Below are 26,320 nucleotides of genomic sequence, written 5' to 3'. Positions count from 1 at the left end.
ACATGTCTACCACTTTGAAGATGCAAAATATCTTTCTTGTGAAACAAACAGAAAACTTGCGCGTGCATAACTATTCACCCCCCCCCAAAGTCAATAATTTGTAGAGCCACCTTTTGCAGCAATTACAGCTGCAAGTCTCTTGGGGTATGTCTCTATAAGCTTGGCACATCTAACCACTGGGATTTTTTCCCATTCTTCAAGGCAAAACTGCTCCAGCTCCTTCAAGTTGGATTGGTTCCGCAGGTGTACAGCAATCTTTAAGTCATACCACAGATTCTCAATTGGATTGAGGTCTAGGCTTTGACTAGGCCATTCCAAGACATTTAAATGTTTCCCGTTAAACCACTTGAGTGTTGCTTTAGCAGTATGCTTAGGGTCATTGTCCTGTTAGAAGGTGAACCTCCGTCCCAGTCTCAAATCTCTGGAAGACTGAAACAGCTTTCCCTCAATAATTTCCCTGTATTTAGCACCATCCATCATTCCTTCAATTCTGACCAGTTTCCCAGTCCCTGCCAATGAAAATATCCCCACAGCATGATGCTGCCACCACCATGCTTCACTGTGGTGATGGTGTTCTCTGGGTGATGAGAGGTGTTGGGTTTGCGCCAGATATAGTGTTTTCCTTGATGGCCAAAAAGCTCAATTGTAATCTCATCTGACCAGAGTACCTTCTTCCATATGTTTGTGGAGTCTCCCACATGCCTTTTGGTGAACACCAAATGTGTTTGCTTATTTTTTTCTTTAAGCAGTGGCTTTTTTTTGCCCACCCTTCCGTAAAGCCCAGCTCGGTGGAGTGTACGGCTTAAAGTGGTCCTCTGCACAGATACTCCAATCTCTGCTGTGGAGCTTTGCAGCTCCTTCAGGGTTATCTTTGGTCTCTTTGTTGCCTCCCTGATTCATGCCCTCCTTGCCTGGTCCGTGAGTTTTGGTGGGCGGCCCTCTCTTGGCAGGTTTGTTGTGGTGCCATATTCTTTAAATTTTTTAATAATGGATTTAATGGTGTTCCGTGGGATGTTCAAAGTTTCTGACATTTTTTTATAACCCAACCCTGATCTGTACTTCTCCACAACTTTGTCCCTGACCTGTTTGGAGAGCTCCTTGGTCTTCATTGTGCAGCTTGCTTGGTGGTGCCCCTTGCTTAGTGGTGTTGCAGACTCTGTGGCCTTTCAGAACAGGTGTACATTTACTGAGATCATATGACAGATCATGTGACACTTAGATTGCACACAGGTGGACATTATTTAACTAACTATGTGACTTCTGAAGGTAATTGGTTGCGCCAGATCTTATTTAGCGGCTTCATAGCAAAGGTGGTGAATACATATGCACGCACCACTTTTCCGTTATTTATTTTTTCAAATTTCTTTAAACAAGTTATTTTTTTCATTTAACTTCACCAATTTTGGTTATTTTGTGTATGTCCAATACATGAAATCCAAATAAAAATCCATTTAAATTACAGGTTGTAATGCAACAAAATAGGAAAAACGCCAAGGCGGATGAATACTTTTGCTAGGCACTGTATATATACAGTGAGGGAAAAAAGTATTTGATCCCCTGCTGATTTTGTACGTTTGCCCACTGACAAAGACATGATCAGTCTATAATTTTAATGGTAGGTTTATTTGAACAGTGAGAGACAGAATAACAACAACAAAATCCAGAAAAACGCATGTCAAAAATGTTATAAATTGATTTGCATTTTAATGAGGGAAATAAGTATTTGACCCCTCTGCAAAACATGACTTAGTACTTGGTGGTAAAACCCTTGTTGGCAATCACAGAGGTCAGACGTTTCTTGTAGTTGGCCACCAGGTTTGCACACATCTCAGGAGGGATTTTGTTCCACTCCTCTTTGCAGATCTTCTCCAAGTCATTAAGGTTTCGAGGCTGACGTTTGGCAACTCAAACCTTCAGCTCCCTCTACAGATTTTCTATGGGATTAAGGTCTGGAGACTGGCTAGGCCACTCAACGACCTTAATGTGCTTCTTCTTGAGACACTCCTTTGTTGCCTTGGCCGTGTGTTTTGGGTCATTGTCATGCTGGAATACCCATCCACGACCCATTTTCAATGCCCTGGCTGAGGGAAGGAGGTTCTCACCCAAGATTTGACGGTACATGGCCCCGTCCATCGTCCCTTTGATGCAGTGAAGTTGTCCTGTCCCCTTAGCAGAAAAACACCCCCAAAGCATAATGTTTCCACCTCCATGTTTGACGGTGGGGATGGTGTTCTTGGGGTCATAGGCAGCATTCCTCCTCCTCCAAACACGGCGAGTTGAGTTGATGCCAAAGAGCTCGATTTTGGTCTCATCTGACCACAACACTTTCACCCAGTTCTCCTCTGAATCATTCAGATGTTCATTGGCAAACTTCAGACGGGCCTGTATATGTGCTTTCTTGAGCAGGGGGACCTTGCGGGTGCTGCGGGATTTCAGTCCTTCACGGCGTAGTGTGTTACCAATTGTTTTCTTGGTGACTATGGTCCCAGTTGCCTTGAGATCATTGACAAGATCCTCCCGTGTAGTTCTGGCTTGATTCCTCACCGTTCTCATGATCATTGCAACTCCACAAGGTGAGATCTTGCATGGAGCCCCAGGCCGAGGGAGATTGACAGTTATTTTGTGTTTCTTCCATTTGCGAATAATCGCACCAACTGTTGTCACCTTCTCACCAAGCTGCTTGGCGATGGTCTTTTAGCCCATTCCAGCCTTGTGTAGGTCTACAATCTTGTCCCTGACATCCTTGGAGAGCTCTTTGGTCTTGGCCATGGTGGAGAGTTTGGAATCTGATTGATTGATTGCTTCTGTGGACAGGTGTCTTTTATACAGGTAACAAACTGAGATTAGGAGCACTCCCTTTAAGAGTGTGCTCCTAATCTCAGCTCGTTACCTGTATAAAAGACACATGGGAGCCAGAAATCTTTCTGATTGAGAGGGGGTCAAATACTTATGTCCCTCATTAAAATGAAAATCAATTTATAACATTTTTGACATGCGTTTTTCTGGATTTTTTTGTTGTTATTCTGTCTCTCACTGTTCAAATAAACCTACCATTAAAATTATAGACTGATCATTTCTTTGTCAGTGGGCAAATGTACAAAATCAGCAGGGGATCAAATACTTTTTTCCCTCACTGTATATATATATATATATATATATATTACTGTGGTACAGTATTACATAATCATGAGATGTTTAAATGTATCTGTTCTTTTACACTGTAGAACCTTTCAGACTAAACAAATACCAACTAAAATGCCTTCTGTGCACCAATAAAGCAACATAAGATGTGTTTATCAGAAGGATGCAATGCATTATCTATTCGAAATAATACTGACAGTCTGTTGATTACTACAGTACACTGCATTACATTACTACACTAAAGTACTACTGTAAGGGTAATGAGGAGTGTCCTCAAGCTGGAGGAGTTGAGAAGGAGACTTACCAACACTGAAGCCCTCGTCACAGGCATACTGAACCTGATTGACATCAGGCGGAGGTGGGCAGGCTTCATTTAACCTTGTACACATTGTGAACTCCTCTGTCCACTCGCCATCTTTAGTGCAGCGAATTGTGTGCTGTCAGAATAGATAAAAACAGAATGAATAAGATACGGCAATTTATTAATGAATGGAATGACAGCTCAGTGGACCTATATTGCATCTTTTGTTTAGTATAAAGAGAGCTAAAGCCTTACGTTTTCCGAGGCGTGAGGACACTGGAGGGTACAGATGCTGTTGTAGTGCCTGCCGTTGGTGCAGGTGAACATGCCCTCATAAACAGCAGGCAGAGATGGACAGGGAACGGGTTCACAGCCACCCTCCTCCCACTGGCCCCCCTCTACACACTCCACCTTCAGAAACCTCCTTGGGACGTGCACATGCACACGCGCAGGCACGCACACACACACACACACACACACTGTCAGTAGGAATACCGGCCTACACATCAGCCTTCACATTCACAGTACTGACATGCGATGACGCACTAACAAACACCTACACGTCTGATGTCATCTCTGGTTAAACCTGAGTGAATAAGTAAGTACATATCTAAAATGGACTAAAACCAGGGGTGAAAAAGAGAGGGATACAGTATTCACAAGCCTCAGTAATAACAAGTTACTGTAGCGGTTACCATTTTCAGTAAAATTGTGGTGTTAACAATGTATTTTAGTAAATTATTATATTATTAAAACATGTCAAAGTTCATAATAAACAATATCATTTAAACCAATTTAATAGTGCTTTTGGTCTTTCACATATTGTAACTCATTAGAGGTTCTTAAGATGTTCACATATCTTAAAAGTGAGTTGAGAATCTCATAAAGAAGTCCAGGTGCAAATGCCCTGTTCTGATATCAGTTTGTACATGCAGTTGGTCCAGTACAACATGCTGAGCAGTCTTAGAAGGTCTAGCTAGATTCAAGAACAATGTCTTTGACGGGCCGATATGCCCAATAGTCAAGGGATAATGCTGACTCCAACAAAGGGAGGAAATAAACCTGCAACAGCGGCTTACTAATGGGAAACCATCTCATTAGAAACACGTGAATCACATCGATAATGAGGCAAAGTTGCCCAATTAACTAAACTGGAAAACAATCATGAGAAACGTAACCATTGGTATGGATTTTACTGGAGATGTATGTTGCTATGCTTAAAAACTGTACACAGGTATACAAGGTTTATGGATCTAAAAATACATTTAAATGTACAAATTGTGCTATTTAAATTCAGGATCCGTGGGAGAAATATGTGATGCATTCATTGTTTCCTGTTAAATAAAATAGCAGCTACTGACACTGTTCTATAACACTTTTATGGAGCAGAGCAAAAAAAAAGTGATAGATTACTCACTTTCTGGACTTTGTTTTTAGGCTGCCAGTAACATAGCAACCTGGGTTACATTTGTAAAGGCACACGGTACCCACATCATGCCCTGTACCATCGCACTGGGGCACTAGGAGCTTGGCATTGGGTACTGTCGGAGGCTCTGGGCACTCTATCTTACAGTAGGCTTCAGGGAAGGACCATAGTCCATCATCTAGACACACCAACCTATCACTGTCCCCTGCAAAACAAATACAGGCACAACATCTATTCAAACCTCACACATAATTGTAATCCAATCAGTAGTAAGTAGTTTGTTATTAAGTTAGTTGTTAACACTCTTAATGAATCTGACATTGGGAATCAGTCCATTCATTCAAATGCTAAGACATAAGGTAAGTTTGTGGACTGTTAGTAATTTCAATATGATCAATTGTATCGTATGTGTCCATACCTGCCGGTGCCTAAAGCTAAATTATCTAAGGCCCCACACAAGGTTATGTTGGTATATACACTACCATTCAAAAGTTTGGGGTCACTTAGAAATGTCCTTGTTTTCGAAAGAAAAGCAATTTTTTTGTCCATTAAAATAACATCAAATTGATCAGAAATACAGTGTAGACATTGTAATGTTGTAAATGGCTATTGTAGCTGGAAATGGCTGATTTTTAATGGAATATCTACATAGGCGTACAGAGGCCCATTATCAGAAACCATCAGTCCTTTGTTCCAATGGCACGTTGTGTTTGCTAATCCAAGTTTATCAATTTAAAAGGCTAATTGATCATTAGAAAACCTTTTGTAATTATGTTAGCACAGCTGAAAACTGTTGTGCTGATTAAAGAAGCAATAAAACTGTCCTTCTTGAGACTAGTTGAGGATCTGGAGCATCAGCAATTGTGGGTTCGATTACAGGCTCAAAATGGCCAGAAACAAATAACTAGTTATGAAACGTACAACACTGTGTACTACTCCCTTCACAGAACAGCGCAAACTGGCTCTAACCAGAATAGAAAGATGAGTGGGAGGCCCCGGTGCACAACTAAGCAAGAGGACAAATACATTAGAGTGTCTAGTTTGAGAAACAGGCACCTCACAGGTCCTCAACTGGCAGCTTCATTAAATAGTACCCGCAAAACACCAGTCTCAACATCAACAGTGAAGAGGCAACTCCGGGATGCTGACCTTCTAGGCAGAGTTGTAAAGAAAAAGCCACATCTTAGACTGGCCAATAAAAAGAAAAGATTAAGATGGGCAGTCTGAGATATGGCGTTGTACGAGATCTTCAGTTTCTTGGCAATTTCTCGCATGGAATAGCCTTCATTTCTCAGAACAAGAATAAACTGACGAGTTTCAGAAGAAAGTTATTTGTTTCTGGCCATTTTGAGCCTGTAATCGAACCCACAATTGCTGATGCTCCAGATCCTCAACTAGTCTCAAAACAAGGACATTTCTAAGTGACCCCAAACTTTTGAATGGTAGTGTATATGTAATCATAATCCCACACAAGACATGCCACCAGAGGCCTCTTCACAGTCCCCAAGTCAAGAACAGACTATGGGAGGCGCACAGTACTACACAGAGCCATTACTACATGGAACTCTATTCCACATCAAGTAACTCATGCCAACAGTAAAATTAGATTTAAAAAAACATATACAAATACACCTTATGGAACAGTGGGCACTGTGAAGCAACACAAACATAGACACATGCATACAAACATACGATAACATACGCACTATACACACATGTACACATGGATTTTGTGTTATTGATATGTGGTAGTAGAGCAGAAGCCTGAGGGCACACACTTAATATGTGTGAAATCTGTTATGAATGTATTGTAATGTTTTTAAAACGTATAACTGCCTTAATAATACAAATACAAATAATACTCTAAAAGTTGTGTTCATTTTATTGGTCTATAAAATGTAATTCATCTTTTACATGGTTAAAAGTGTTTTATAAGGTCTTTAAGCTTTGCTCTAGCGTTGCAATCATTATAAAAATTCCAATACAGCTGTATAAGGAGGAATCGCTGAGTACTGAGTAATGCATGGCAATGGGTACATAGGAACTAGGATCAACATGCATGTTGGGTCAATATCGGTAACCTATCAAACAATTCAGAAGAGCTCACTGATTTACCACAGCCAGTGTTCCTGTAGTAGTCTATGTAGCAAACTTAAAACAGCTAGGTTGCGGTTTACATCTGTTGGGAGTTGCCATCTGGGTCATTCCAACAATTAGGTGCCTTTGGGTAGTGTAACTTGGTGAAAAAAACCTTTCACCTAATTTTTTACATTCTGTTGTAAAGAGCACATGTACAACTTAATAAAAAACACATTTTCCCATCTCTAGAAGTTAAATAAATGTAAAAAAAACACAGTAAGTGCCTATTAAGTGCCAAATAAAGTAACAGGGTTGATTGTAACTGGGTGGTTGTATTTGATTAACCTCTTAAGGATCGGAGCCTTTTTTCAATTTCCGCCTAAAATGACATACCCAAATCTAACTGCCTGTAGCTCAGGACCTGAAGCAAGGATATGCATATTATTGATACCATTTGAAAGGAAACACTTTGAAGTTTGTGGAAATGTGAAATTAATGTAGGAGAACATAACACAATAGATCTGGTAAAAGATAAAACAAACAAAAAAACATATGTTTTCTATTTTATTTCATCATCTTTGACATGAAAAAGAAAAGCCATACATTCAGATAGGAAGCTGGAGGTAATTTAGATGTTGTCTACAAGAGGGCAACAGTGTATGTGCAAAGTTTCAGACTGATACCTTCAGGAATGAGGGAGCTACATAACATTTAGTATGAAGTCACCCAGGTGTCCCTCACGAGTTTGCCCAAATGTACCCAAGTGGCCTCCAAGTGGCTGAATTGGTAAATTGATACATTTTCAAGTACATAACTATATAGAACATACAAACATGCTATAGTAATAAAAAATACAAGTTTACACACTCCCAGGAATGTCATACATGATGGATCATTAGCTTCCCTACATAAAAGGTACTAACAGGAGACGCAACGAGAATGCTGATCCAATGTCATAAGTGAACACACCACAAACCACATACAAAGTGAAAAATATATATATATATACTATTTACACACTATTTACAATTACAGTATTTAAAACACCCTCAGTCCTCTACACAAGATTGTGCTGCTGATGCCAAGTCCCATAGCAGTCTCTTTCTGCTGTAAAGCAGAGGGTAACAGAACAAATAGTGCAGGTGATGGGAGCTTTCTTGTGACACAGATTACAACGATGACTCCCTACTGTGCCCTTTTGGCCCTGAGGCACATTCATGTCTGCAGTTATGTATTTTGGCAGGTGAACACCACTGGTGGCAGGAGTAGAGGGGACAGGAGTAGAGGGGACAGAGGTAGAGGGGACAGAAGGTGCTGCCGTAGACTTTGTGCCGTAGTCAACAAGCTCCTGGATCAGCAGCTCTCTGAAGGCTAGCTGTGTCATGGGGTTCTGTCCACAACTCTTAGCCATTTCCTTCTGGAGGATGAATGCATTCATCACAGCAATGTCGATGAAATGATAGAACAATGTCTTGTACCATTTAATTGTCTTGTGGAGAACATTGTAGTAGCCTATCAGCGCGTCTGACAGGTCCACACCTCCCATGCTCTTCTTGTAATCCTTTACAGCAGCTGGAATGGGGATATTTTTCTTGGTCCATGCCCCACTAGCGTCCTTCACACACCTGCTGATGTGATCGCCACTGTACGATTTGTGGATAGTGGTGCACATGACCACCTCTCTGGTATCCATCCACTTTACAAAGAGCAGGTCATCTTTACGAATCGGATGAGCCCTGCATCAATACATCAAATAAACAACACACACACACACACACACACATACATAATATATATATATATATATATATATATATATATATATATATATATATATATATATATATATATATATACATAAATATATATATATATATATATATATATATATATATATATATATATATATATATACCCACACACTATCTCACAAAAGTGAGTACACCCCTCACATTTTTGTAAATATTTGAGTATATCTTTTCATGTGACAACACTGAAGTAGTGAGTGTACAGCTTGTATAACAGTGTACATTTGCTGTCCCCTCAAAATAACTCAACACACAGCCATTAATGTCTAAACCGCTGGCAACAAAAGTGAGTACACCCCTAAGTGAAAATGTCCAAATTGGGCCCAAAGTGTCAATATTTTGTGTGGCCACCATCATTTTCCAGCACTGCCTTAACCCTCTTGGGCATGAAGTTCACCAGAGCTTCACAGGTTGCCACTGGAGTCCTCTTCCACTCCTCCATGACGACATCACGGAGCTGGTGGATGTTAGAGACCTTGCACTCCTCCACCTTCCGTTTGAGGATGCCCCACAGATGCTCAATAGGGTTTAGGTCTGGAGACATGCTTGGCCAGTCCACCACCTTTACCCTCAGCTTCTTTAGCAAGGCAGTGGTCGTCTTGGAGGTGTGTTTGGGGTCGTTATCATGTTGGAATACTGCCCTGTGGCCCAGTCTCTGAAGGGAGGGGATCATGCTCTGCTTCAGTATGTCACAGTATATGTTGGCATTCATGGTTCCCTCAATGAACTGTAGCTCCCCAGTGCCGGCAGCACTCATGCAGCCCCAGACCATGACACTCCCACCACCATGCTTGACTGTAGGCAAGACACACTTGTCTTTGTACTCCTCACCTGGTTGCTGCCACACACGTTTGACACCATCTGAACCAAATAAGTTTATCTTGGTCTCATCAGACCACAGGACATGGTTCCAGTAATCCATGCCCTTAGTCTGCTTGTCTTCAGCAAACTGTTTGCGGGCTTTCTTGTGCATCATCTTTAGAAGAGGCTTCCTTCTGGGACAACAGCCATGCAGACCAATTTGATGCAGTGTGCGGCGTATGGTCTGAGCACTGACAGGCTGACCCCCCACCCCTTCAACCTCTGCAGCAATGCTGGCAGCACTCATACGTCTATTTCCCAAAGACAACCTCTGGATATGACGCTGAGCACGTGCACTCAACTTCTTTGGTCGACCATGGCGAGGCCTGTTCTGAGTGGAACCTGTCCTGTTAAACCGCTGTATGGTCTTGGCCACCGTGCTGCATCTCAGTTTCAGGGTCTTGGCAATCTTCTTATAGCCCAGGCCATCTTTATGTTGAGCAACAATTCTTTTTTTCAGATCCTGAAAAATGACCACTTTAAGCCGTACACTCCACAGAGCTGGGCTTTACGGAAGGGTGGCCAGAAAAAAGCCATTGCTTAAAGAAAAAAATAAGCAAACACGTTTGGTGTTCGCCAAAAGGCATGTGGGAGACTCCCCAAACATATAGAAGAAGGTACTTTGGTCAGATGAGACTAAAATTAAGCTTTTTGGCCATCAAAGAAAATGCTATGTCTGGCGCAAACCCAACACCTCTCATCACCCCGAGAACACCATCCCCACAGTGAAGCATGGTGGTGGCAGCATCGGTGGTGGCAGCATCGGCAGGGACTGGGAAACTGGTCAGAATTGAAGGAATGATGGATGGCGCTAAATACAGGGAAGTTCTTGAGGGAAACCTGTTTCAGTCTTCCAGAGATTTGAGACTGGGACGGAGTTTCACCTTCCAGCAGGACAATGACCCTAAGCATACTGCTAAAGAAACACTAGAGTGGTTTAAGGGGAAATATTTAAATGTCTTGGAAGGCCTACTGAAATCCTAGACCTTAATCCAATTGAGAATCTGTTGTATGACTTAAAGATTGCTGTACACCAGCAGAACCCATCCAACTTGAAGGAGCTGGAGCAGTCTTGCCTTGAAGAATGGGCAAAAATCCCAGTGGCTAGATGTGCCAAGCTTATAAAGACATACCCCAAGAGACTTGCAGCTGTAATTGCTGCAAAAGGTTGCTCTACAAAGTATTGACTTTTTTTTTTTTTGGGGGGGGGGGGGGGGGGGGGGATGAATAGTTATGCACGCTCAAGTTTTCTGTTTCTTTGTCTTATTTCTTGTTTGTTTCACAATAAAACATATTTTGCATCTTCAAAGTTGTAGACACCTTGTGTAAATCAAATGATACAAACCTCCCAAAAAAATCCATTTTAATTCCAGGTTGTAAGGCAACAAAATGGAAACATGCCAAGGGGGGTGAATACTTTTGTAAGCCACTGTATATATACAGCTCTGGAAAAAATTAAGAGACAACTGCAAATTTCTCTTAAATCAGCATTTCTGCATGTATGACAGCGATTCCATTCCAGTGTCTGTTGAATTCCAACACAGGCACACCTCATTCTACTGAATTAGGTACTGATTAGGTGATCACCTGACCCAAATCTTATTTAACGAGGAAAAGTATAAAAACCACTGCCGTGGTCATCACTATCCTCTTGCAATAGGACCAGCTGGATGGCAAAAACAGTGCTAATAGTACCTCAAAAGTAATATTAATCAAAAAATAACTATTGACCATGCCAAAAGAGTTGAAAAGGAACGTTTTGAGTGAGGAAAAGAAGGGTTCAATTCTGGCTTTACTGGCAGAGGGATACAGTGAGCGTCAGGTTGCTTCCATCCTTAAAATTTCAAAGACGGTGGTTCATAAGAACAAGGTCAAGCAGCAGACATTGGGGACAACAAAGCTACAGACCGGCAGAGGTATCTTCTCTGATGAGTCCAATTTTCAGCTTTGCCCAACACCTGGTGTCTAATGGTTAGACGGAGACCTGGAGAGGCCTACAAGCCACAGTGTCTTGCACCCACTGTGAAATTTGGTGGAGGATCGGTGATAATCTGGGGGTGCTTCAGCAAGGCTGTAATCGGGCAGATTTGTCTTTGTGAAGGACGCATGAATCGAGCCACGTACAAGGTTGTCCTGGAAGAAAACGTGCTTCCTTTTGCTCTGACATTGTGCCCCAACTCTGAGTATTGGTTTTTCCAGCAGGACAATGCACCATGCCACACAGCCAGGTCAATCAAGGTGTGGATGGAGGACCACCAGATCAAGACCCTGTCATGGCCAGCCCAATCTCCAGACCTGAACCCCATTGAAAACTTCTGGAATGTGATCAAGAGGAAGATGGATGGTCACAAGGCATCAAACAAAGCCGAGCTGCTTGAATTATTGAGCCAGGAGTGGCACAAAATCACCCAACATCAATGTGAAAGACTGGTGGAGAGCATGCCAAGACGCATGAAAGTTGTGATTGAAAATCAGGGTTATTCCACCAAATATTGATTTCTGAACTCTTCCTAAGTTAAAACATTAGTATTGTGTTGTTTAAAAATGAACATGAACTTATTTTCTGTGCATTATTCGAGGTCTAACAACACTGCATCTTTTTTGTTATTTTGACCAGTTGTCATTTTCTGCAAATAAATGCTCTAAATGACAATATTTTTATTTGGAATTTGGGAGAAATGTTGTCAGTAGTTTATAGAATAAAACATAAATGTTAATTTCACCCAAACACATACCTATAAATAGTAAAACCAGAGAAACTTAGATTTTTGCAGTGGTCTCTTAATTTTTTCCAGAGCTGTATATACACTGCTCAAAAAAATAAAGGGAACACTAAAATAACACATCCTAGATCTGAATGAATGAAATAATCTTATTAAATACTTTTATCAACCCATGGAGGTCTGGATTTGGAGTCACCCTCAAAATTAAAGTGGAAAACCACACTACAGGCTGATCCAACTTTGATGTAATGTCCTTAAAACAAGTCAAAATGAGGCTCAGTAGTGTGTGTGGCCTCCACGTGCCTGTATGACCTCCCTACAACGCCTGGGCATGCTCCTGATGAGGTGGCGGATGGTCTCCTGAGGGATCTCCTCCCAGACCTGGACTAAATCATCCGGCAACTCCTGGACAGTCTGTTGTGCAACGTGGCGTTGGTGGATGGAGCGAGACATGATGTCCCAGATGTGCTCAATTGGATTCAGGTCTGGGGAACGGGCGGGCCAGTCCATAGCATCAATGCCTTCCTCTTGCAGGAACCGCTGACACACTCCAGCCACATGAGGTCTAGCATTGTCTTGCATTAGGAGGAACCCAGGGCCAACCGCACCAGCATATGGTCTCACAAGGGGTCTGAGGATCTCATCTCGGTACCTAATGGCAGTCAGGCTACCTCTGGCGAGCACATGGAGGGCTGTGCGGCCCCCCAAAGAAATGCCACCCCACACCATGACTGAACCACCGCCAAACTGGTCATGCTGGAGGATGTTGCAGGCAGCAGAACGTTCTCCACGGCGTCTCCAGACTCTGTCACATCTGTCACGTGCTCAGTGTGAACCTGCTTTCATCTGTGAAGAGCACAGGGCGCCAGTGGCGAATTTGCCAATCTTGGTGTTCTCTGGCAAATGCCAGGTGGGGGTTGTGCTGTAAGCACAACCCCCACCTGTGGACGTCGGGCCCTCATACCACCCTCATGGAGTCTGTTTCTGACTGTTTGAGCAGACACATGCACATTTGTGGCCTGCTGGAGGTCATTTTGCAGGGCTCTGGCAGTGCTCCTCCTGCTCCTCCTTGCACAAAGGCGGAGGTAGCAGTCCTGCTGCTGGGTTGTTGCCCTCCTACTGCCTCCTCCACGTCTCCTGATGTACTGACCTGTCTCCTGGTAGCGCCTCCATGCTCTGGACACTACGCTGACAGACACAGCAAACCTTCTTGCCACAGCTCGCATTGATGTGCCATCCTGGATGAGCTGCACTGCCTGAGCCACTTGTGTGGGTGGTAGACTCCGTCTCATGCTACCACTAGAGTGAAAGCACCGCCAGCATTCAAAAGTGACCAAAACATCAGCCAGGCAGCATAGGAACTGAGAAGTGGTCTGTGGTCACCACCTGCAAAACCAGTCCTTTATTGGGGGTGGCTTGCTAATTGCCTATCATTTCCACCTGTTGTCTATTCCATTTGCACAACAGCATGTGAAATGTATTGTCAATCAGTGTTGCTTCCTAAGTGGACAGTTTGATTTCACAGAAGTGTGATTGACTTGGAGTTACATTGTGTTGTTTAAGTGTTCCCTTTATTTTTTTGAGCAGTGTACATACAGTGGGGAGAACAAGTATTTGATACAATCAATCAATCAATCAATTTTATTTTATATAGCCCTTCTTACATCAGCTAATATCTCGAAGTGCTGTACAGAAACCCAGCCTAAAACCCCAAACAGCTAGTAATGCAGGTGTAGAAGCACGGTGGCTAGGAAAAACTCCCTAGAAAGGCGAAAACCTAGGAAGAAACCTAGAGAGGAACCAGGCTATGAGGGGTGGCCAGTCCTCTTCTGGCTGTGCCGGGTGGAGATTATAACAGAACCATGCCAAGATGTTCAAAAATGTTCATAAGTGACAAGCATGGTCAAATAATAATCAGGAATAAATCTCAGTTGGCTTTTCATAGCCGATCATTAAGAGTTGAAAACAGCAGGTCTGGGACAGGTAGGGGTTCCATAACCGCAGGCAGAACAGTTTAAACTGGAATAGCAGCAAGGCCAGGCGGACTGGGGACAGCAAGGAGTCACCACGGCCGGTAGTCCCGACGTATGGTCCTAGGGCTCAGGTCTCTCAGTTGGCTTTTCATAGCCGATCATTAAGAGTTGAAAACAGCAGGTCTGGGACAGGTAGGGGTTTCGTAGCCGCAGGCAGAACAGTTGAAACTGGAATAGCAGCAAGGCCAGGCGGACTGGGGACAGCAAGGTGTCATCATGCCCGGTAGTCCTGATGTATGGTCCTAGGGCTCAGGTCTCTCAGTTGGCTTTTCATAGCCGATCATTAAGAGTTGAAAACAGCAGGTCTGGGACAGGTAGGGGTTTCGTAGCCGCAGGCAGAACAGTTGAAACTGGAATAGCAGCAAGGCCAGGCGGACTGGGGACAGCAAGGTGTCATCATGCCCGGTAGTCCTGACTGCCGATTTTGCAGGTTTTCCTACTTACAAAGCATGTAGAGGTCTGTAATTTTTATCATAGGTACACTTCAACTGTGAGAGACGGAGTCTAAAACAAAAATCCAGAAAATCACGTTGTATGATTTTTAAGTAATTAATTTGCACTTTATTGCATGACATAAGTATTTGATCACCTACCAACCAGTAAAAATTCCGGCTCTCACAGACCTGTTAGTTTTTCTTTAAGAAGCGCTCCTGTTCTCTACTCATTACCTGTATTAACTGCACCTGTTTGAACTCGTTACCTGTATAAAAGACACCTTTCCACACACTCAATCAAACAGACTCCAACCTCTCCACAATGTCCAAGACAATAGAGCTGTGTAAGGACATCAGGGATAAAAGTGTAGACCTGCACAAGGCTGGGATGGGCTACAGGACAATAGGCAAGCAGCTTGGTGAGAAGGCAACAACTGTTAGCGCAATTATTAGAAAATGGAAGAAGTTCAAGATGACGGTCAATCACCCTCGGTCTGGGGCTCCATGCAAGATCTCACCTCGTGGGACATCAATTATCATGAGGAAGGTGAGGGATCAGCCCAGAACTACACAGCAGGACATGGTCAATGACCTGAAGAGAGCTGGGACCACAGTCTCAAAGAAAACCATTAATAACACACTACGCCGTCATGGATTAAAATCCTGCAGCGCCCGCAAGGTCCCCCTGCTCAAGAAAGCACATATACATGCCCGTCTGAAGTTTGCCAATGAACATCTGAATGATTCAGAGTAGAACTGGGTGAAAGTGTTGTGGTCAGATGAGACCAAAATGGAGGTCTTTGGCATCAACTCAACTCGCCGTGTTTGGAGGAGGAGGAATGCTGCCTATGACCCCAAGAACACCATCCCCACCGTCAAACATGGAGGTGGAAACATTATGCTTTGGGGGTGTTTTTCTACTAAGGGGACAGGACAACTTCACCGCATCAAAGGGATGATGGACGGGGCCATGTACCGTCAAATCTTGGGTGAGAACCTCCTTCCCTCAGCCAGGGCATTGAAAATGGGTCGTGGATGGGTCTTCCAGCATGACAATGACCCAAAACACACGGCCAAGGCAACAAAGGAGTGGCTCAAGAAGAAGCACATTAAGGTCCTGGAGTGGCCTAGCCAGTCTCCAGACCTTAATCCCATAGAAAATCTGTGGAGGGAGCTGAAAGTTCGAGTTGCCAAACGTCAGCCTCGAAACCTTAATGACTTGGAGAAGATCTGCAAAGAGGAGTGGAACAAAATCCCTCCTAAGATGTGTGCAAACCTGGTGGCCAACTACAAGAGACGTCTGACCTCTGTGATTGCCAACAAGGGTTTTGCCACCAAGTACTAAGTCATGTTTTGCAGAGGGGTCAAATACTTATTTCCCTCATTAAAATGCAAATCAATTTATAACATTTCTGACATGGGTTTTTCTGGATTTTTTTGTTGTTATTCTGTCACTCACTGTTCAAATAAACCTACCATTAAAATTATAGACTGATCATTACTTTGTCAGTGGGCAAACGTACAAAATCAGCAGGGGATCAAATACTTTTTTCCCTCACTGTATATAGCAATCAAAGAAAAATATCTCAAATGAATAATCTGCAACCATTTAAACAACTGCATTAGCATCAGAATAAAAAATGTATTTTACTTGCCAGTCCAAAATTGCATCTTTGCCGTCCAAAGATATGTCTTCAGCGTTTGAGTCTACACTGTAATCATTAACTGAGTCCTCAACTTCTTCCATGTCACTTTCCCGATCGATTTCTGCAATAACTTATTCAAAATCTGTATACTTGGTCTTCGATTGAGCTTTTCCTGTTTTATTAGCCATGTTCTACTTTCTAAATTAGCAATAAACTTGGTAGAACTAATCGAGCGTGCGTGCGTAATGCGACTTCCCCTTTGTCCTCTGGATTTTCTCCTGAATGTATGTTATTGCACGCGAGCTTAGCACAATGACTTTTACTCACACAAAGGGCCATCACATACTCCTGTAAAGCACAGCTCATTGGCTATCTAGCTAGCTATTTTTCAAAATGATAGGTGGTCATTGGACCAAGATACAGTCAATAAAGTGAACACCGCCCGTCTCATTGGTGCGTAATTAGATCAGCCCTTGGTGGGCTAAAATAACTTTTGTGTAGCCTATACGTCATGCAGAATGCTGATAAAAGTTTGGTTGCCTTCTTGAGTATCGCAGAAAAACAGAACTTGACTGGGTGAAACAAGGTGTAGTGTTTATCGTACGTCAAAATGCTTTGTTGCATTATTTACCTTCATATGTGAATGTATCAAACCTGTCGTCATGATAAAAGTGTTTTGTTGTTGTGCACTATCCTCAAACAATAGCATGGTAATTTTTCGCTGTAATAGCTACTGTAAATTGGACACTGCAGTTAGATTAACAATAATTTAAGCTTTCTGCCCATATAAGATATGTCTGCTCGGGAAAGTTTGCTTTTGTATACAACGTCATTCTAGTCACATTGTTCGTATTGAGTAAGAACTGTCCCAATTAACGGACACCGATCCAGTAGAGATTAAAAAACTATTTAAAAACCTGTTACACTCTGAGCGGTTGTTTTGGGCCCGGTACCGGGTCCACGGAGCTTAAGTGGAAAGCTACCATTCGAAAGCTCTTGTCTTTTTGGCGATGTCAACTTCCACATTTTCCATCCACATGTAATATGACATTACCTTGAATGCATGCTCCATATGCTCCATTGATCAATCTCGCTCGTTTCCAATGGGAAAACGAATGGGAAAAGAAGTTTGAAGTTTCCTCGCCTGTCTGTGTGTTATTTCAAAAAACAAGTACCGATGACTAGGTTCATTTTAAGATGTCAGGCTTGAATACCAGTTTAGCCATTTTCGCACAGTGAGGTACCACCCAAACCAGATCAAACCAGACGCATGTGATCTTATAGCGGACGAACTGGGAATCAGACTTGAGATCTGATTACGGCAATGAAAAGGTTACGACTTCATATGTACAGTATATAATTCCTCTAATACAAAGAATAAAGGCATGGCACGTTGCACAAGCCCTGCGCTTTTAAAATGGCTGTGTTCCTATGGGAATTGTGCATGTTTAGAGCGCCACCATTACCAAAAAGATATGAAGAAAAAAACATGTAAAAAAAGTACTTATATCCTTTTAGAATGGTCATTGGTGACATATTTTCTTTCAAACCCAGACATTCAAATGTCCTATTCTCTCACATGGGGAAAATTTGGGAACCAAAACCCCCCAAGATTTATATCCCTGCTGTTGTTCTGGCTCTGTAATAGTCACGTTGTTGCTATACAACTGTATCAGAATCCCACGGTTCTTACCTTTCTAACAGTACTATGCATGTGTCTTTAGGACTTATAGTTTTGAAATCGAAACGTATCTAATAAAGGTAGTTTACAATTTAAGTGTCGCTTAGAAAATGCCACCAGAGGGCGTCAGAGTTTAACAGGAATAGTTTCACCGTATTAAAATGAGAGTTCAGCTCATGTTATTAATTATTATTAATATGCCATTTAGCAGACGCTTTTATCCAAAGCGACTTACAGTCATGTAACATGGTTGACATTAAAATTAGAGACAGGTTGTTTTTTTTTACTTTAAAATGAATCACTAATAACATGAAATAAATCATAATCTTCAGAAATGACTTTGTGGGTTAAGTGGGTTAAAATCTTCCTAGAAGTCACAGAGGATGCACAGATGTATTTAATTGTCCATGTAGTGTATATTAAAGGGCACTTCATTTAATATAACAGGCTTTTAAAAATGCAATATTTGTGCACAATCTCTACTTAAAATAGCAAAGGCACTCATTTCGTGGAACGACCCATCTATCCCTTTTCCTTTCGGAAGAGAAAACGTTATGTTGTCAATAATAACTTTGGGTAGCGATCATGTGAGTGAGTGATCTCGGAGTAAAACCCTGTAATAGAAGATAGAAGCCATGGGTAAAACCCTGGAGTAGAAGCTACAAGCCAGGGGTAAAACCCTGGAGTAGAAGCTACAAGCCAGGGGTAAAACCCTGGAGTAGAAGCTACAAGCCAGGGGTAAAACCCTGTAATAGATGATAGAAGCCAGGGGCCCTGAGGTAAATTAAATGGCAGCATGTTCTTACCAGCGTGAGCCCCACTTGGCCCTGCTGACGACTCCAGAGTTAGAAACCCTCTCGTTTGCCTTATTTATTCTCTTCACCTGTCACCTGCTACTTTTCTATTTACACAGAGCCTAAAGGCATATGTCCACTGGAAGCCAACCAAGATCAACTGCCAAGCTGTTCAGTTCAGTCCCAGTCCCAGGGCCGGCAGAGCAGCCTCGCCTCACAAGAACCTCTAATAGGTCAAAGCAGAGCAACACAGACACACTCCTACGCCATGATGCCACATCAGGCTAGACTCCAAGCCCCTCTGTGCACCCAACCAACATGAGGTAATAGACTGAGACTCCTCAGGTGAACTAGAAAACAGCAATAACCGCCTCATGGTCAAGCTAATTTATTTTCCTCTCTGAGAATTTTAGAACGTGCCAATCATTTTGTGTAAATGACTGAATGAATATCAACTTCCCACTTCATTAAAATGATAAATGGACCTATAATCATATAAACTGTTATGAATACAATGCACTGTATGTAAATTTGTATAATTATAACTGTACTGTTAATCATACATACCCTGGAGTATGGCAGGGGGGTTGCAGGTGAAAGAGCACTGCTTGCCAAATGTTGTGCCCCAGGGGCAGCTGAAGACAGCAAAGTAGACGTGAGACTGGTGAGGGGGGCCACAGTCGATTGGCTGACAGCTCACAACATGGTCCCATGCTCCATGTACACACTGAAGCTCTGTTTCTCTCTTTCAATTGAAGATGAATAAATAAACATTACACAGTCATGATGTGCTATGGCATTCTACTACAATCATATAAATATCTACTACTGGTGCTACTTGTAGTAGTTCCTATATTTCGACAGTCATAGTAGGCTAGTAATATTTTATGTTACTTTTACAATGCTCTCAAATTCAATGTTGATGTGTAGGGGGATAAAGTGGAGGGGGCTTATATTATATATATTACATATGATTTCTATTATGCTCTGAATTGTTTAAATAGAGTGAGGTTCTAAGGTTGTCAACCCTAGTCTAATCCTAGTGTTGTGCTTACCTGATGGGGTAAGACCCTAGTCTAATCCCAGTGTTGTGCTTACCTGATGGGGTAAGACCCTAGTCTAATCCCAGTGTTGTGCTTACCTGATGGGGTAAGACCCTAGTCTAATCCCAGTGTTGTCCTTACCTGATGGGGTAAGACCCTAGTCTAATCCCAGTGTTGTGCTTACCTGATGGGGTAAGACCCTAGTCTAATCCCAGTGTTGTGCTTACCTGATGGGGTAAGACCCTAGTCTAATCGCAGTGTTGTGCTTACCTGATGGGTTAAGACCCTAGTCTAATCCTAGTGTTGTGCTTACCTGATGGGGTAAGACCCTAGTCTAATCCTAGTGTTGTGTTTACCTGATGGGGTAAGACCCTAGTCTAATCCTAGTGTTGTGCTTACCTAATGGGGTAAAACCCTAGTCTAATCCCAGTGTTGTGTTTACAGTGGGGGAAAAAAGTATTTAGTCAGCCACCAATTGTGCAAGTTCTCCCACTTAAAAAGATGAGAGAGGCCTGTCATTTTCATCATAGGTACACGTCAACTATGACAGACAAATGGATATTTTTTTTCTCCAGAAAATCACATTGTAGGATTTTCTATGAATTTATTTGCAAATTATGGTGGAAAATAAGTATTTGGTCACCTACAAACAAGCAAGATTTCTGGCTCTCACAGACCTGTAACTTCTTCTTTAAGAGGCTCCTCTGTCCTCCACTCGTTACCTGTATTAATGGCACCTGTTTGAACTTGTTATCAGTATAAAAGACACCTGTCCACAACCTCAAACAGTCACACTCCAAACTCCACTATGGCCAAGACCAAAGAGCTGTCAAAGGACACCAGAAACAAAATTGTAGACCTGCACCAGGCTGGGAAGACTGAATCCGCAATAGGTAAGCAGCTTGGTTTGAAGAAATCAACTGTGGGAGCAATTATTAGGAAATGGAAGACATACAAGACCACTGATAATCTCCCTCGATCTGGGGCTCCACGCAAGATCTCCCCCCGTGGGGTCAAAATGATCACAAGAACGGTGAGCAAAAATCCCAGAACCACACGGGGGGACCTAGTGAATGACCTGCAGAGAGCTGGGACCAAAGTAACAAAGCCTACCATCAGTAACACACTACGCCGCCAGGGACTCAAATCCTGCAGTGCAAGACTTGTCCCCCTGCTTAAGCCAGTACATGTCCAGGCCCGTCTGAAGTTTGCTAGAGTGCATTTGGATGATCCAGAAGAGGATTGGGAGAATGTCATATGGTCAGATGAAACCAAAATAGAACTTTTTGGTAAAAACTCAACTTGTCGTGTTTGGAGGACAAAGAATGCTGAGTTGCATCCAAAGAACACCATACCTACTGTGAAGCATGGGGGTGGAAACATCATGCTTTGGGGCTGTTTTTCTGCAAAGGGACCAGGACGACTGATCCGTGTAAAGGAAAGAATGAATGGGGCCATGTATCGTGAGATTTTGAGTGAAAACCTCCTTCCATCAGCAAGGGCATTGAAGATTAAACGTGGCTGGGTCTTTCAGCATGACAATGATCCCAAACACACAGCCCGGGCAACGAAGGAGTGGCTTTGTAAGAAGCATTTCAAGGTCCTGGAGTGGCCTAGCCAGTCTCCAGATCTCAACCCCATAGAAAATCTTTGGAGGGAGTTGAAAGTCTGTGTTGCCCAGCGACAGCCCCAAAACATCACTGCTCTAGAGGAGATCTGCATGGAGGAATGGGCCAAAATACCAGCAACAGTGTGTGAAAACCTTGTGAAGACTTACAGAAAACATTTGACCTGTGTCATTGCCAACAAAGGGTATATAACAAAGTATTAAGAAACTTTTGTTATTGACCAAATACTTATTTTCCACCATAATTTGCAAATAAATTCATTAAAAATCCTACAATGTGATTTTCTGGAAAAAATGTTCTCATTTTGTCTGTCATAGTTGACGTGTACCTATGATGAAAATTACAGGCCTCTCTCATCTTTTTAAGTGGGAGAACTTGCACAATTGGTGGCTGACTAAATACTTTTTTTCCCCACTGTACCTGATGGTGTAAGACCCTAGTCTAATCCTAGTGTTGTGCTTACCTGATGGGGTAAGACCCTAGTCTAATCCCAGTGTTGTGCTTACCTGAAAGGGTGGGTGGCCCTTGCCACTGAGCACAGTGAGAGTAAAACCTTGATGACAGTGGACAGTGCAGTGAGAGGTCTCAGTCCTCTCTGTCCCGGGGTTGCAGGTGACAGAGGCATGTTCCAGCTGAGGAGGACTGCATGTGTCCATCTGGCAGGGCCGTCGTGAACAGCTGGGCCACCACAATCACACACGCACAGAGGGAGAGGATAAACACAGAGAGAAAGGTATGAGTTGAGTAATGTTTTTAGAATTTTGTTGATTATTTAAATTTTCAACAGATATGGTAACACATATCACACACTTTGTGTGTATGTGTGTGTGTGTGTGTGTGTTTGCACGGCTATGTTACGTGTTGTGTATGTGTGTGTGTATGTCTGAATGACTGTGTGTGTGTGTGTCTGTGTGTGCACATGTGTGTGCCTGTACATGTACATATGTGCGTGTGTGTGTGTGCATGTGGAAGCCCTAGGAGACCCCACCCTCAGCGCACCCAGTGAGGGCAAGGGCGCTGAAGTGACACGACGTGCGCAGAGCGACTCCCGTCACGGCAACGAAGGGCGAGGAGAAGTTGAGGATGACAGCGGTGGTCAGGAAGAAGGGTTGACTCAGGTTGTGTGTCACGTTCACCACCAGGGGATTATGCTGGCACGACAGCTCAAAGGAACCTGAGGACAGACACAAGCCCTTCTTCAATTAATTTTTCCTCGATTCCTCATCTTCTCAAAACATATTGAACAAGAAGGTCCAAGGGGAGGGACCTTGGTCCTTATCCTCAACTACAGTTGAGAAGTAGGTGAGGAGAAGGGATGCGAGGAATTGCGAAAAGAGGAATTGAGATGGAGCCCCAGACAGGAATAAGACATGAATGCTTACTCACTTTAAATATCACATGGTCATCACTGTAACCAGCCATCATGACTTGAGACGTCCCTAGCCATAACCCTAACTCTACGTATGTGTGAAGACATCTTGGCTTGGAAAATGTTTATTCAAACAGTCAGTCAGCTCTTTTGTCTGTCAAGGTGAACAGGGTCAGTAGTTCAAGTTCCTACCCAAGGAGTGGTTTCTGCCACCAGTATCACACAGTTGGATGAAGACTGTTTTCCTGCACTGCTCTCCAGGCCAGGCTCCGTCCGAGGCCAGATAGATGATGACAGACGTGGCGACTCCAGGTTGCGCAAATCCCACCTGGGCAAACAATTAGAGTTATTATGATAACAACCCAATGAGTTCAACTTAATAATAATCAGTTCCTGAATGTTCCCCACTTCAATGATAATTAGATTGCATGGTAATGATACCGGGGAAAATATGACAACAGAAACCACAGAAACTGTGACAAACGTGGCATGACAAATTGGGAGAAAGTACAAAGATGTGCCCTGGAACATAACAAATGACTGTTGGAATATTACTTTGGAGAGTGTCAAATAGTGTGTGGGCCCTGGTCAAAGGTAGTGCACTATAAAGGGAATAGGGTGCCACATGCATCCTCTGTGGTGGCTTGGAGAACACTACCTTTAGCCATACTGTATCTTCCGCGTCAGAGTGGGTCTGAGTGTACGGCTGGGCCGTGCATGGAAACCATATGTCATGTGATGGCTTCTCATTCATCTCCAGGTACTGGGGCTTGCATAGCTTTAATAAAAGGGGAATCATACAGTAATTATTTAAAACCTTCATAACAACACTCAATATTGTCACATTTACAGAAAGATAACAATTGTATCCAGGAGGTGGAGGACAGGGCAGAGGTAAAGCACTGCTACCTTGCTAAGTGAGGGCTCTCCGGTGGCTCCCAGGGCAGGGCAATTGATTTGATCCTGATAGGAGGCTGCTGCGGTTGAAGCCCACTGGTCACTGTAACCATGAGGGGTGAAGTAACCACAGTCCTGTACGCTGGAGCCCCTCTCAAACACCTCACACACACCATCACCCTCAAACACGTAGCACAGGCTGGGTTCACCTAGAGGAACCAATGGAGGGAAAGATATGTGGTGAACAAGCTTGCGTCCCAAATGGAGCCATATTCCCTTTATAGTGCACTACTTTTGACCAGGACCCATAGGGCTGGTCGAAAGTAGTGCACTATATAAGGAATAGGGTGCCATTTGGTACTAACCCAGTCTGGTGGGGGGATTGCATTTTATAACAATAAGTAGATGATGTCATAAGAAAACATTACCTAACTGGAAAGATGTACTTCAATAATAAAGATGTCTGACAAAGGTTCAAAGAGAGAGAATAAAAAAGCTAAACATCATGTAATACACCAAATATTAATAATGAGTGGACCTGATGTGCATAACATCAGAGGCTGGACTTGGCCCTGTCTGTTTGTTACAGACAGCTGCATGGGTAGGAGAGAGTTTAGTCACTGACAAGGTATTGAATTGGCATAAGTAATCCATGGAAATATGTCTCAAAAGTAAAGTCTAGACAATATGAAATCAAACCACATTATCATCATAGCAGGTTGTTTGGCCAATTGTGCATTGACCATAATGTACAGTATGTGTTTTTACTTCAGTTGTTTGTCACAGCAATATCACTCTCAGGATAATACGAGTTGATGTTCATGCTACAGATACATTGACCATTCTGGTGTTGTACGAGTTAACTTGTCAAGCATCAGAATACCCAAACATGGAAGCAAATTTGTGCATGACTGAGCGAGAGTGAGACACTATCTTGAATGGTGAAATGATTCCGTTTCATATGTGTTGCAATTTATCATGTGTTTTTGCCAAAGTTTTTTTTCCTGCTAGTTGTGTTTATTCCCTAAGAAAATGTAACACTTTCAGTCACGGCATCTCTGAACCTTCATGGAGGTGCTTTCTTTTTTCTCCCTTGACGAAATTGAGGGTCTGTTGACGTCCCAGCTGAGTAATGGATTCACAAAATTCTGTGCCAAATGGCACCCAATTCCCTTTATAATGCACTACTAAAAAATATATATATATTATGTGTATGTCATTGATTCTTGTCTTGTCCATTGATGATGCTTGAGGTTATAAAACAATTTCCCAAGTTGGGATTAATAAATTAATACTCTGTCAAAAGTAGTGCACTATAAAAGGAATATGGTGCCATTTGGGACATACACACATACAGTATGTGAGAATAGAACATGTAAATCCATTAAATTATATGAGTTACTCAGTAACCATTAGGCCTACTTCCTTGTGATCTATATTGTGAGCCAAATTACACATTTTATATGAAAGAAAACACATTGCTTTAACTAAGAGCATGATCATAAAGGAAGAGGACAAAAGCATTCCCCAGCATGGTGGATACATTTATAGGCGACACAAGAACACCGCAACTGTGAGGTTGACATTTGCTGTTGTTACTGTGTGTGCAATGTCTACTTTAAGCTTGCCAAGTCTCTGAATGAAAACCAGAGACAAGGCAGTGTGTCAGCTTGACAGCATTGTTGTGTTGTGGAAATCAAAACAAGCTAGCTGTAATAGTAAACTTACTTCAGGAAAGAAAAATACACTTCACAATTCACATCTCTAGGTGAGTGTTGTTTGAGTCTTTGAGTTCATATGTATTCGTTTTGAATTATATTTGATTATTGTATGCATAATACATAGTTTGGGTAAATTGAGATGGTTAAGCGCAGAATGACTCCAAATTACAGTGTTTGTGATATGAAATCAGTGCATGGAGCTAATGTGTGTGATGAGTGATGACTCTTTACTTAGTTAAGTGTTAAGTTGTGACCTGTCTTGACGTACACTAGTGTTCAACTTTATAAAGGCATTTTGACCGAGTTTGAATTGAAGCTTCTGCTTGCAATTACCGTTTTGGTTGAGTTCCATCAACATGGTCTAGTTGGGCTTCTGTTGCGGTCAGTCCACAGACTGTAGACTGAGACAAGGATTAGGAGAGCAGTCTTGTCTGTTCTTCACTCACCATTGCAGTTGAAGCCTGACTCCATGTGGCACTTCTTAGAGCAGCCATCACCATCCAACAGATTGCCATCATCACAGTCCTCTGTCCTACAGAGAGAGAGAGACAATAAGGATCAGTCATCTCCATAGGCCATACACTTTCATTACAAACACACATACTGTAGTTTGGTGTGACTTACACACTTGCTAACTTAATGAACCTGTCTATCCCTATCCTTGTCTCAAGTTTGAGGTTAGTGCTCATGATCTTCTTAGGGATTTTATATAACATCATGTCCTGTGTATTTGAA

General features: G+C 42.6%; 1 protein-coding gene across 1 annotated transcript in view; it reads right to left on the bottom strand.

Annotated features, from left to right (window-relative positions):
* LOC311098781 (pappalysin-2-like) overlaps positions 1–26,320 on the bottom strand; it is a gene marked incomplete at its 5' end in the record, with an annotated part of 88,658 nt that overhangs the window by 18,756 nt on the left and 43,582 nt on the right. The window contains 10 exons of the mRNA XM_084139346.1: positions 3,446–3,578; positions 3,698–3,866; positions 4,860–5,073; positions 19,495–19,672; positions 22,105–22,276; positions 22,598–22,772; positions 23,160–23,295; positions 23,626–23,745; positions 23,877–24,073; positions 26,032–26,117. Of these exons, the coding sequence (XP_083995472.1) occupies positions 3,446–3,578; positions 3,698–3,866; positions 4,860–5,073; positions 19,495–19,672; positions 22,105–22,276; positions 22,598–22,772; positions 23,160–23,295; positions 23,626–23,745; positions 23,877–24,073; positions 26,032–26,117 (1,580 nt within the window). The remainder of the gene's footprint in view (positions 1–3,445; positions 3,579–3,697; positions 3,867–4,859; positions 5,074–19,494; positions 19,673–22,104; positions 22,277–22,597; positions 22,773–23,159; positions 23,296–23,625; positions 23,746–23,876; positions 24,074–26,031; positions 26,118–26,320) is intronic.

Source organism: Coregonus lavaretus, assembly GCF_964263955.1.
Source record: "Coregonus lavaretus genome assembly, chromosome: 23".
NCBI classification, from domain to species: domain Eukaryota; kingdom Metazoa; phylum Chordata; class Actinopteri; order Salmoniformes; family Salmonidae; genus Coregonus; species Coregonus lavaretus.
Note: the sequence above shows the minus strand (reverse complement) of the source record. Positions and strands in the feature narration are given on the sequence as shown.